We start from the raw sequence: 12,992 nt of genomic DNA, 5'->3' as shown, positions 1-12,992 counted from the left end.
GGTGCTATGCTCAATAAATGAGGGTCAGGCACTTGGTGCGGTGGTTAAGACACCCGCATCCTGTGTTGGAGGCACTGGGTTTGAATCCTGGCTCCACTCTCCATTCCAACTTCCTTCTAAAGAGAACTATGTAGGGCAGCAGGTGATGGCTTGAGTGCATGGGTCCTACCACCCATGTGGAGGATGAAAATTGAGTTCTAGTCTCTGGCTTTGGCCTAGCCCAGTCTTGGCTATTGTAGGCATTCAGGGAGTGAACCAGTGGATGGGGGACCTCTGGCTGCCTGCCTTTCAACTAATAAAGTGAATAACAAAATTACAACAAAAAAGAACTCAATAAATAAATAATAACAGGGGCTGGCACTGTGGCACAGCGGCAAAAGCCACTGCCTGCAGTGCCTATATCCCATATGGGCGCTGGTTCAAGTCCCTGCTGCTCTACTTCCAGTCCAGCTCTCTGCTAATGTGCCTGGGAAAGCAGCAGAAGATGGTCTAAGTGCTTAGGCCCCTGCACCTGTGTGGGAGACCCAGAAAAAGCTCCTGGCTCCTGGCTTCAGATCGGCCCAGCCCTGGCTGTTGTGGCCATTTGGGGAGTAAACCAGCAGATGGAAGGTCTCTCTCTCTCTCTATATATATATATATCTTTAACTCCCTCTCTGTAACTCTTTCAAATAAATAAATGTTTTAAAAAAATGAACATTTTTTAAAAAAGTTAAAAATAATTAATCCTGTGGTCTAGCAATCCCACTCATGGGTATGTAGAGAAATGAGAAGCCTTATACATTGCTGGTAGGAATGTAAAATAGTACAGTCACTTTTGGGAAGTCTAACTTACCTCAAATGTCAAACATGGAGTTACCATATAACCCAGCAATATCACTCCTCAGTATACCCAAAAGAACTGAACATACATGCAGAAATTTGTAAACAAATGTTCACAACAACATTATTCATAATAACCAAAAAGTGGAAACAAACCTAAATTTCCATTAACTGGAAAATAGATAGATGCACAACAACAAAAAGATGTATTTATACAGTGAACTTCTTGGCAACAAACAGAAATGAAGTACCAACACAGGCTACAACATGGATGGATCCTGAAGCCCTTATGCTAAGTGAAAGGAGCCATCACAAAGACCCACGTCTGAGTCCATTTATATGAGTGCCCAGAATGCAAGGGTACCAGCAGGGGAATGGGGAGTGACTGCTCATAGTATAGCTTTGAGGGTTGGCTATAAAACTATACTAAAAGTAATGGACGCACAACTCTGAATATCCCATCAACCACTGAACTGCACACCTTAAAAAGGAAAACTTGAAGACTTACTTGATGGAAAAACGTTTTGTCAACTACATTCTCAATCTGTTTTGCCTTCTTATTTCCACCTGGCTGCATTTTTACTTCATCGCCATTTGTTCTGTCCTCCAGGAGCCGCTTATGTTGATGCTGAAACATCACAGGGTCTCTTCCAGGGGGAGGATGACAGTACAGCAGCTTCCCCTACAAAGACATCAGCATGTCGTTAACGCCCTCCATGTCACCCCAGAAGAAAGAACCAGTCCTGGAGGAGACATCTCCAACTAGCCAGTCCTGTTGGAGCATTCTGCTGTTTGATTAAGCTGGCTGCAATGAGTTGTCAGAGTCCTACCTCTAAAATACAAATAAGGACCTGTACAGGCTTCCTCAGACCTAGCTCTTCCCATGGCCTCCCAGATCTGAATGGTATCTTTCTTCTCTGTGCTTTTTATCCTGGTTGTGTCTCTACTAAAGTGTTCTTTACGTTATAGTGAGTATTTCCCAAAATCCACATAGTTCTCAGATTATTCTTTAATGTGGAGTTAGTTGCAGTTGCTGAGTGCAAATTTGCTTCATTCCACTATAAATTCTTTGACTGTTTTAAATTCATCTTTGTTCTCTCCACAGTTAAGTTAAATAAATAAATGGTAAATGGGCCAGCGCCACGGCTCACTAGGCTAATCCTCCACCTGCGGCGCCGGTACTTCGGGTTCTAGTCTCGGTTGGGGTGCCAGTTCTGTCCTGGTTGTTCCTCTTCCAGTCCAGCTCTCTGCTGTGGCCCAGAAAGGCAGTGGAGGATGGCCCAAGTCCTTGGGCCCTGCACCCGCATGGGAGACCAGGAGGAAGTGCCTGGTTCCTGGCTTCAGATTGGCGCAGCGCGCCGGCCGTACCAGCCATTTCGGGGGGTGAACCAATGGAAGGAAGACCTTTCTCTTTGTCTCTCTCTCTCTCACTAACTCTGCCTGTCCAAAAAAAAAAGGTAAATGAGTAAGTTTCCACACAAACAGTATTAACTACTTTCTTCTCTAACTGAAGTCAACACATTATGGCTATCCATTATTTCTGTGCTCCAAGAGCACAGATATGTTCCTGAGAAGAGGGAATAATTCCAGTTCCTCACAGCTAGTTATTACAAAGGCCCTGTGATGCCCTGGAAAGAATGAAGCTTAATACAGAACAATTATTGTGGCTTTATTTTGTGCCAGGTACTGTACTTAGTGATACATAAGGAACTTCAAAAGTTCATGGAGGGGCTGGAGTTGTGGTGTAGTCGGTAAAGCCACCATCTGAAATGCCAACATCCCATATGGGTGCTGGTTCATGTCCCAGCTGTTCCACATCCGATCCAGCTCCCTGCTAATGGCCTAGGAAAGGCACTGGAAGATGACCCAAGTGCTTGGAGCTCTGGTACCCATGTAGGAGACCTGGAAGCTGCTCCTGGCTTCAGCCTGGCCCACCCTGGCCACTGAGACCATCTCAGGAGTGAACCAACAGACAGAAGATCTCTTCTCCCTCCCTCACTTCACAGCACTTCAGAAAATTAATCTAAAAAAACAAAATTGGAAAAAAGAATTTAAGGTTTATTTTGGTACAAGAAATTCTAAAACCCATGCATATTTTTTCATAATATGCATTTTTTTAAAATCTACTTGGCAGGTAGAGTTATAGACAGAGAGAGAGAGAGACAGAGAGAAAGGTCTTCCTTCCATTGGTTCACCCCCCAAACGGCTGCTACGGCCAGCGCGCTGCGCCAATCCGAAGCCAGGAGCCAGGTGCTTCTTCCTGGTCTCCTATGCAGGTGTAGGGGCCCAAGCACTTAGGCCATCCTCCACTGCCTTCCCGGGCCACAGCAGAGAGCTGGACTGGAAGAGGGGCAACTGGGACTAGAACCTGGCACCCATATGGGATGCCCGCACTGCAGGCGGAGGATTAACCAAGTGAGCCACAGCGCAGGCCTGTAATATGCATTTCTATATTCTGAAAACTCCTAGTATGCCTGTATTTCAATTTCTTTGCACTAAAATAAAGTTAACCTCTTAATTCCATTCCCCACTAAATATATGAAGTACCCTTGTGTGTGCATATTCTCATTTATTTCCCATAATAATCTCATGAGATAAAGTACTGTTAGTCGCCATTTTACTGAAGACAAGAACAGCATGTCCTCATTTTTAAGCAGCAAGAGTGTCACAGACTTGTTATGTATTTTTAGTGAGATAACATAAAACAGAACTAATCCTAACGGGGTTAGCTTATTAAAATTTTATTTATTTATTTATTTTTCGACAGGCAGAGTTAGACAGTGAGAGAGAGAGAGACAAAGAGAAAGGTATTCCTTCCGTTGGTTCACCCCCCAAATGGCCGCTATGGCCAGCATGCTGCGCCAATCTGAAGCCAGGAGCCAGGTACTTCTTCCTGGTCTCCCGTGCAGGTGCAGGGCCCAAGCACTTGGGCCATCCTCCACCGCCCTCCCGGGCCACAGCAGAGAGCTGGACTGGAAGAGGAGCAACCAGGACAGAACCAGCGCCCCAACCGGACTAGAACCCAGAGTACCAGCGCTGCAAGTGGATTAGCCTAGTGAGCCGAAGCACCGGCTAAAAATTTATTTTAAAGATTTATTTACTTGAAAGTTTGAGTTATAAAGAGAGGGTGAGACAGAGATCCTCAACCTGTTGGTTCACTCCCCAGATGGCTATAACAGCTGGGGCTGGAACTCCATCCAGATCTCCAATGTAGGTGCTGGGCCATCTTCTGCTGCTTTCCCAGGTGAATCAGCAGGGAGCTGTATTGTAAGTGGAGCAGCTGAGACTCAAAATTGGCATCCATATGGGATGCCATTGCCACAAGCTGGCCCAGAGAGTTAGCTTTGAATATAAATATTAGCTATTACCATTTCTGTGACTAGTAAGTATAGGAAGACAGAAATGTAAACAGCTAAATCAGGAAAAAGATGGGGCTAATAACTGCAATGGAAACAAGCAGAGGGCTTTAGGAGTCAGAAAACCCAGATGCATAAACTGAGAGCCACCACTTGCAACTCTAGCATCCCATACTGGAGCGCTGGTTCAGTCCCAGCTGTTCCACTTCCATTCCAGCTTCTTGCTGGTGTGCCTGGGAAGGCAATGGATGATGGCTCAAATACTTGGGCCCCTGCCACTCATGTGGGAGACCAAGATGGAGTTTTGGTTCGTAGCTTCGGCCTGGTCCAGCCCTGATTGTAGTGGCAATTTGGGAAATGATTCAGTGGGTGGAACATCTGTTTTTCTGTCTCTTCCTCTCTCGAATAAATCTTTTAAAAAGAAGGAGATCATATTTTATGTTTTCAGTCACATCTATATTTATATAATGCTAACTACCCTAGCTCAGCTGTGGCATAGTGGGTAAAGCCGCTGCCTGAAGTGCTGGCATCCCATATGGACAGTGGTTCAGGTCTGGCTGCTCCAGTTCTGATCCAGCTCTCTGCTATGGCCTGGGAAAGCAGTAGAAGATGGCCCAAGTCCTTGGGGACCCTGCACCCACGTAGGAGACCAGGAAGAGGCTCCTGGCTTCAGATCAGCCCAGCTTCGCCACTGCAGCCACTTGAGGAGTGAACTGGCAGACAGAGACCCCCTCCTTTAACCCTGACTTTGAAATAAATAAATAAATGTTTATACATAAAAAAACCCACAACCTTAATTATAACACAATCTCAGTGGAAAAACATCTTAACAGGTTGCCAACACATGTGGAAAAAGAAGCCTGGCTTATTTAAGAAGCAGGTTTGCTTACACTGACGTAGTCCTTCAGGATATAGCGTGCGGATCGAGGCTGGTCCGGCTGCCCGTGCGCTGTCATGAAGCCTCGCATGTCTGTGAGGTGAAATGAATTTAGCAGAACCTCACTTAGAACATCACAACAAAGACGGCTGAGATGACGCGCAGTCAGTCCTTTCCATCACTGCACCAGGCATGCTGACTCCTTCCTAGCTTTTGAAAAACTAACGCTTATCAACAGACTGTGGTTCGATCTGCTGATATTCTAACAAGATACGTAAGACTTTCAATTTCTCTCTATTCTGGCTATGTCTTCTATCCCTTGACTTAAAACACTTACTCATGAAGGCTACCTGTGAAATAATGCTACATCATCAATATTATTAACAAAATTATATGCAATTAATCAAGCTTTCTTGTTTAATGATATACCTAAATTTTCCTCCAAAAAATCAATAGTGAACTCCTTCATATTTATTCCATTAGCATATGGTAGGAGAATATAGTAGCTAATAACGTCACATGTTAAGTTCAAAACTCAGCTCCCTTACATACTAGCTATGTGCTGGTTTTTCAGTTCTGAAGACAAGATTTAGAATCTCAATTCACACCACACCCCAAAATAAATTTAGGCAGGCACAAAATGTAGATGTTAAGATATATATTACAGGAAAACAACTTTATCCTTTTGGGGTAGGAATGGCCTTCCCTGTAAAACACCAAACCCAATGAAACCAAAAAGGAAAAAGGTAGTCTTTTCAAAGTGCAATGTCTGTAGGACTGAAGAAGCCATAAACATTGGGAAAAATGTGCAGCGCATAACAATGAACTACAAATCATTACGACAAAAACAAACAAGGGACCAGTGTTGTAGCACAGTGGGTTAAGCCACCACTTGCGACACTGGCATCCTATACCGGATTGCTGGTTTAAGTTCCAGATGTTCTGCTTCCAAACCCACTTCTTGCTAATATACCTGAGAAGGCAGTAGACGACGGCCCAGGTGCATGGGCCTCTGCCACCCATGTGGAAGACTCGGGTGGAGTTTCAGGCTCCTGGCTCTGGCCTGGCCCGGCCCTGGGCACTGTGGCCATTTGGGGAGCAACCACCAGAAGGAAGATCTCTTTCTGTCACTCCCTCTCAAATAAATAAATGATTCCTAACAAACAACACAACGAAGAAGGTAACTTCCAGAAGAAATGTGGCCAGCAAACATGGGAATTTCATTAGTATTTAAAAAACAAAGTAAAACGACAGTAATTGGCAATGCATTTCAAAGTTCACCACTGATAACTTAATTCTACATGGGCCTGCAGACAATGATCTTGGAGAGTGTATGAGTGTGGTCATCTGTTTTTATAAACTGGCTTTGCCTTTACTCTATCAGGTTGCATTAGATCAAAGATCTTAAAAAGACGCACATTATTTTTAGTTTTACGTGGCAGTCCCGCTCTCAGCTTTCAGAGTAACACACTGGGGACAGGTCTTTCAGGCTGCTCAACTCACCAGGCCCATCACCCTGGGCAAGTTATCCCACGCTCTGACTACAGATTAATGGCCTTAAGAAGGCAGGGTATGAGGTAAGGTCATCTTTAAGGTCTTTCCTAATTAGTACCTGTCCTTTCCTCTCTAAGGTACAAGTTCAAAGTCTGCATGGCTCATATCACATCACCTTTCTCTCCCAGGAAATGAATAACCTGAACTCCTTCCCAGTCAGGGGCCGTCCCTTTAAAGGATCAAGCCACACAAGCAAATGTTGCTAATGCTGCTTCTTTAGGTATACTCAGGTTCTTTCAGACCACCTTACCGTCCACATGCAAGGTACGTAGTCACACTCAGATGGGGAAATGACAGACTCCCATTTGGAACTGGGGAGAAACATGGAGGTGGGAGAGCTGGACTCATCTTAATGTCAAATAACTTTATAAGGGACTGGTAGAAGGGGCACAGGTAAGTCTTCTGTCTCTATCCAAGGCAAGCTCTGCTCTACCCCGAACTCAGGGCTCTCCCTTCTGATGGGCCCCTTATCAATCTGTTCTGCTCTGCTAAGTGTAATTGTTTCCCAAACATCCTTTTTCTTCTGTCTGGGAGAGGACCCCAGATAAAGCAGACACAGCCTTGGATCACAATACCTGTGTCTGTGCTTAGGCAGTGTCAAAGCAGCAAACATGCTAAGGGCTTTTCCGTTAGGTCAAACTGTAGCTAAGGCCAGCAAAGACATCAAAAACATGAACCCTGGTAGATGACCTGAAAAGTGCTCAAGAAAGATTCTGAGTTTGCACCTCTGCAGGATTATACTCCTCTCTGTTAACCACTTCTGCTGCTAACAGTTATACATTTTGTTCACGTTTTAAGATTGACCACACTCACGTCCATAAGCCGTCAACAGTTCTTCTGATGTTGGAGGTCGATGGGGATCCTCATCCTCTCTCGGCTTTATGATAGTAATGCCATAGGTAGCTTCCAAAACGTGCCTGGGGATATTCTGGCAGACGTCAACTTGTCAAGGAATCCATTCTCACCAATGTGACAAACACCCTTTCTCTTCCCCAAAGAGTACAGTTACGTGTTAATTTAAAAAGACTGCTTATTTTATGTTAAACATAACTTATGCTTATGTTATATTAAAATATTATTTCTAAAACAGACCTTAAAGGTGACAGTTTACCTTAAAAAGCCAAGATTCCAAATAAATTGTATCTGTGGGATGATCACAACTCAGAGATAAAGTGCAGGGTCCCTTGATTTCTAATGCCCACAACTATGCGAGATTACTTTTGCTCAGATGCCTAATCTCCCAGTTTACCTGTACTTTCCTTCAGTCATTTAGAGTGTTTTCCCTGTACCACTGATGTACTTGCCTCATACTCCCATAAGCCAGTGCTCCCTAAAGGGCAGGATCCACCTCTGCTTTACACCCAGATCTTCCACAGTATCTTACTGAGTATGACCTGCAGTAATTGTTAAATAAAGTCTGATGATTGATAGAGAAACTTAAAAAATACAGAAAAGCAAATACCTGGATTCCCTACTACTAGGAATAATACTTAAAATGCTATTAGTGGGGTCAGCATCGTAGCTCAGTGGGTTAAGCAGCTACCTGCAAGGCTGGCATTCCATGTGGGTGCTGGTTCAGGTCCTGGCTGCTCCACTTCCAATCCAGCTATTCACTAACACTCCTGGGAAGGCAGTGGAAGATGGCTGAAGTACTTGGGCCCCTATCACTCACGTGGCAGACCTGGATGAAGCTCCTGGATCTGGGCTTTGGCCTGGTCTAGCTGGGGCCAACACAGCCACTTGGGGAGTGAACCAGCAGGTGGAACACCTCTCTCTCTCTCTCTCTCTTTGTCTGACTGTAACTCTGCCTTTGAAATAAATGAATAGATCTTTAAAAAAAAAAAAAAAATCTTAATGCTATTAGAGGGACTGGTGTTGTGGTGCAGCAGGTTAAGCCACTGCCTGCAATGTCAGCATCACACACCAGGCTGCTGTTTGATTCTCAGTTGCTCTGCTTCTGATCCAGCTCCCTCCTAATGCGCCTAGGAGAGCAGTGGAAGATGGTCCAAGTGCTTGGGGTCTTGCCACCCATGTGGGAGACCAGGATGGAGAGGCCACTTGGGGAGTGTGAACCAGAGGATGGAAGATCTCTCTCTCTCTCTGCCTTTAAAATAAATGAATAAATCTTTTAAAAAATTGCTATTATAAATTTAATCTTTTGAAACATTGTATCAGTTTCTTCCAGAAGCAAACAATGGCTGTGGTGTATCAGGTGTCCGGCCAGTTTTTATATTTATACATACATACACTGTATGACTTACAACACACTATGTATTCTGAGATGCAAATTTCTACAAAAATGATGTCAAACCATATAATCATGGAATATTTTGAGATTTTCCCAGGTTGTTTAAACATACATTTAGTGCATTCTTTTTAACAGTTGTACATATTCCATTTTAATGACACGAGGGTACTTCAAAAAGTATGGAAAATTGGATGTAAAAATGTGAGCTTATTTTGATGCAAAAAACATTTTTTAAGCCACAGAAAATGTATGTAATGAAAACACAATGCATGGATTTCAAAGTTTGTTTTGTTTTTATTTATTTAGTTTCTAAATTTGAGAGGCAGGGAGACAGAGTACCCATCTGCTGGTTTACTTCCCAGTAGCCCACAAGGGCCAAGGCTAGGCCGGGCTGAAACCAGGAGCCAGGTCTCCCAAGAGGGTGGCAGAAACCCAATTACTTAAGCCACCACTGTGCTTCTCAGGAAGCTGGAGTCAGGAGCCAGAGCTGGAAATGGGTGTGAAGAGTGGGTATCTTAATCGCTAGGCTAAAATGCCTCTACCCTCAAAATCCTTTGTGCACCATAACGCATTTTTTTTCATTAAGCCATAGTATTTTGCTCAGGATTTTATGGGTCAGAAATTGCGAAGGGTTCTACTGGAGGGTTAATCTGATGTACTTAGCAACAATGAGGGTACTCTGGGCTGGAGAATACATTTTCAAAATGGCTTCTTCATTTACAAGTCTGCTTCCTTGGTCTCTCACTTTACAGCTCATCTTCTAGGGCTTTCTCACATAACACTGGGTTTCTCACAACAATAAATTCAGTGTAACGACATTTCTTACACAATGCTTTGCTTCCAAGAGGCAGGAAGCTGAAACTGTCCAGCTAGCAAAGAGCAACACCCAGAACTGGCGCATCACTTCTACCACATTCCCTTGGTCAAACAAAGGACCCACCCAGAATTAGGAAAATGCAGACTCTGCCTTCTGACAACCTAGTGATAATGTCACACTGCAGAGGAGCACAGTGAGCTGGGACACAGTGTTGTGGCCATCTTTGGAAATGCTACAAACACATCACCTGCTCCATTTTTGTTTATTCTCTCATGGACTGTTCAACCATGGGTATATACTTACATCTTTTTGTGTTGACTTAAAAAATAATTATAACAAATGGTATGGAAATGTTTAAATCGGAAAGTAATAAGCAAAAATATCTCTATCTGTAGGTAACAACATAACATTTTTCATATAGAAAACCCTGAGCTATCTACACAAGAACTTCTGGAGTAAAGGCTACTGGTTAACACTAATACATAAATATCAACTGAATTTCTGTACACTACGAAATAATAAAAAAACAAAGCAAAAAACAAAAAGAAATGTTTAAAATCATTAATGCCTCCATTTTAACCCTTTAATACAATGGATCCATCCCCCATTATAAACTGCATATACCCTTAATAAAATAAACTAGGTGGACACTCTTTACAATTTCATTGAGGCCGGCGCCACGGCTCACTAGGCTAATCCTCCGCCTTGCGGTGCAGGCACACCGGGTTCTAGTCCTGGTCGGGGCACTGGATTCTGTCCCGGTTGCCCCTCTTCCAGTCCAGCTCTCAGCTGTGGTCTGGGAGTGCAGTGGAGGATGGCCCAAGTCCTTAGGCCCTGTACCCGCATGGGAGACCAGGAGAAGCACCTGGCTCCTGGCTTCGGATCAGCGCGATGCGCCGGCAGTAGTGGCCATTGGAGGATGAACCAACGGCAAAAAGGAAGACCTTTCTCTCTGTCTCTCTCTCTCACTGTCCACTCTGCCTGTCCAAAAAAAAAGACAGTTTCATTGAAAACATGATCTCTTTCACCAAAAAATAATTCCTTAAAAACAATTCAAAATCTAGAAACATCATTTCAGAGTTAAAACCCATGAAAATGGTTTACAAATAATTTTTTAGACCAATGGAACATATAGAACTGTTTTATTCTATTATGGGATTTGAACAATTTCTTTTTATGCTAACCTAATAAAATTTTCACAATATATTTCATGAGTAGCAGACAACAAGTGCTTTACAGATTTTCTATATATATATATATATATATTTTTTTTTTTTTTTTTTTTTTTGACAGGCAGAGTGGACAGTGAGAGAGAGAGACAGAAAGGTCTTCCTTTGCCATTGGTTCACCCTCCAATGGCCGCCGCGACCGGCGTGCTGTGGCCGGCGCACAGCGCTGATCCAAAGGCAGGAGCCAGGTGCTTCTCCTGGTCTCCCATGCGGTGCAGGGCCCAAGCACTTGGGCCATCCTCCACTGTACTCCTGGGCCACAGCAGAGAACTGGCCTGGAAGAGGGGTAACAGGGACAGAATCTGGCGCCCTGACCGGGACTAGAACCCGGTGTGCTGGCACCACAGGCACAGGATTAGCCTATTGAGCCATGGCGCCGGCCTAGATTTTCTATTTTTTTAAAAAGATTTATTTATTTATTTGAAGGCAGAGTTATAGAGAAGCAGAGGCAGAGAGAGAGAGAGAGAGAAAAAGAGGTCTTCCATCTGCTGGTTCACTTCCTCAGATGCTGCAACAGCCAAAGCTATGCTGATCCCAAGCCAGGAGCTTCTTCCAGGTCTCCCACGAGTGCAGGGGCCCAAGAATTTGGACCATCTTCTACTGCTTCCTCAGGCCACAGCAGAGAGCTGGATTGGAAGTGGAGCAGCCAGGCTCAAACCGGTGCCCATATGGGATGCTGGCACTGCAGGGGGCAGCTTCACCTGCTACATCACAGCGCTGGCCCCTTCAGATTCTTTCTAAAAAGGTGGAGTTACGCATCTCTCTTCATCGTCTAAAAACTGTTAGTAACAGAAAAGAAAACCACAGCAATGTATATTTGTAGGCCAAATTCTGGCACTTTGTGATAAAAATTAAGGAAGGGGCCGGTGTTGTGACATAGCAGGTAAAGCCATTGCCTGTGACACTGGCATCCCATGAGTATGGGTTTAAGTCCTGGCTGCTCCACTTCTGATCCAGCTCCCTGCTAACGTACCTGGGAAACCAGCAGAAGATGGTCCAAATGCTTGGGCCCCTGTATCCATGTGGGACACCCAGAAGAAGCTCCAAACTCCTGACTTCAGCCTGGCACAGCCCCAGTTGTCACAGCCTTTTGAGGAGTAAACAGTAGATGAAAGATCTCTCTCTCTCTCTCTCTCTCTCTAACTCTGCCTTTCAAATAAAATTTTAAAAAAGTTAAAAACAAAAGAATTAAGGAAGTCACTAGTTCATTTTTTCCCCAGAATAGAATAATCATAGCATTTAATTATAAAAATGTAACATGGCGAGAATATCTTATTAGAATCATGTCCTTATTATAAATACTTTAAAATTAAAATGTTTTTTAGAAAGGGAAGTAAATGACTTGGGAAAAAAATTGCAAAATAAATTAAAATGTCATTTAAATTCTGGAACCTCACAGGCATACAAAAAGGGAAAGCTGGAGAAAAAGAAAAAAAAAAAAGAGGGAGAGGGCAGAAGACAAAACAAAATGAGCTCAAAGTTTTTTCAAGCTTTAAGATACAGAATCCTTTAAGTGATAGGATGCATGCATATAATCTTTCTTTTTTTGTGTGTGAACAGTTTTTTTTTTTAATCTTTCTTTCTAATTGATATATCTTTTAGCCTACATTCAGTATTTGGAAGTAATAGTTGGTTTGCTCTGTCTTGCTCATAAAAATTGTATGATAAATACTCTGACTTCAAAAAATAAGGCCCAAGAAAGCACAGCTAATCATTCTGTTCTGGAATACAGAAACAAAGCAGAATTCCTCACTGACAGGCACGGAAATTTAAAAAATACCTTTCTGGAACTGGAGCTGTGGCCTAGCAGGTAAAGCTGCCATCTGCAGTGCCAGCATCCCATAAAGGTGCCAGTTCCAGTCCTGGCTGCTCCACTTCTGATCCAGCTCTCTGCAATGGCCTGGGATAGCAGTGGAAGACGGCCCAAGTGCTTGGGCCCCTGCACCCACGTGGGAGACCCTGAATAATCTCCTGGCTTCATTCAGATCAGTGCAGTTCTGATTTTGCGGCCATCTGGGGAGTGAACCAGTGGATGGAAGACCTCTCTCTCTCTGTAACTCTACCTTTCATATAAATAAATAAATCTTAAGAA

General features: G+C 43.7%; 1 protein-coding gene across 4 annotated transcripts in view; it reads right to left on the bottom strand.

The window, feature by feature from the left end:
- LSG1 (large 60S subunit nuclear export GTPase 1) overlaps window positions 1-12,992 on the bottom strand; it is a 40,358-nt gene that overhangs the window by 2,802 nt on the left and 24,564 nt on the right. For 2 of the 4 annotated variants that reach the window (XM_002716520.5, XM_008266690.4), the window contains exons 11-13: window positions 7,420-7,543; window positions 5,066-5,145; window positions 1,328-1,501 (exon numbers count right to left, since the gene is read on the bottom strand). In XM_002716520.5, the coding sequence (XP_002716566.2) occupies window positions 1,328-1,501; window positions 5,066-5,145; window positions 7,420-7,543 (378 nt within the window). The remainder of the gene's footprint in view (window positions 1-1,327; window positions 1,502-5,065; window positions 5,146-7,419; window positions 7,544-12,992) is intronic. The other 2 variants (XR_001794699.3, XR_011387986.1) reach the window with 1 other exon arrangement.

Source organism: Oryctolagus cuniculus, chromosome 4 (assembly GCF_964237555.1).
Source record: "Oryctolagus cuniculus chromosome 4, mOryCun1.1, whole genome shotgun sequence".
In the NCBI taxonomy this organism is placed as follows: domain Eukaryota; kingdom Metazoa; phylum Chordata; class Mammalia; order Lagomorpha; family Leporidae; genus Oryctolagus; species Oryctolagus cuniculus.
Note: the sequence above shows the minus strand (reverse complement) of the source record. Positions and strands in the feature narration are given on the sequence as shown.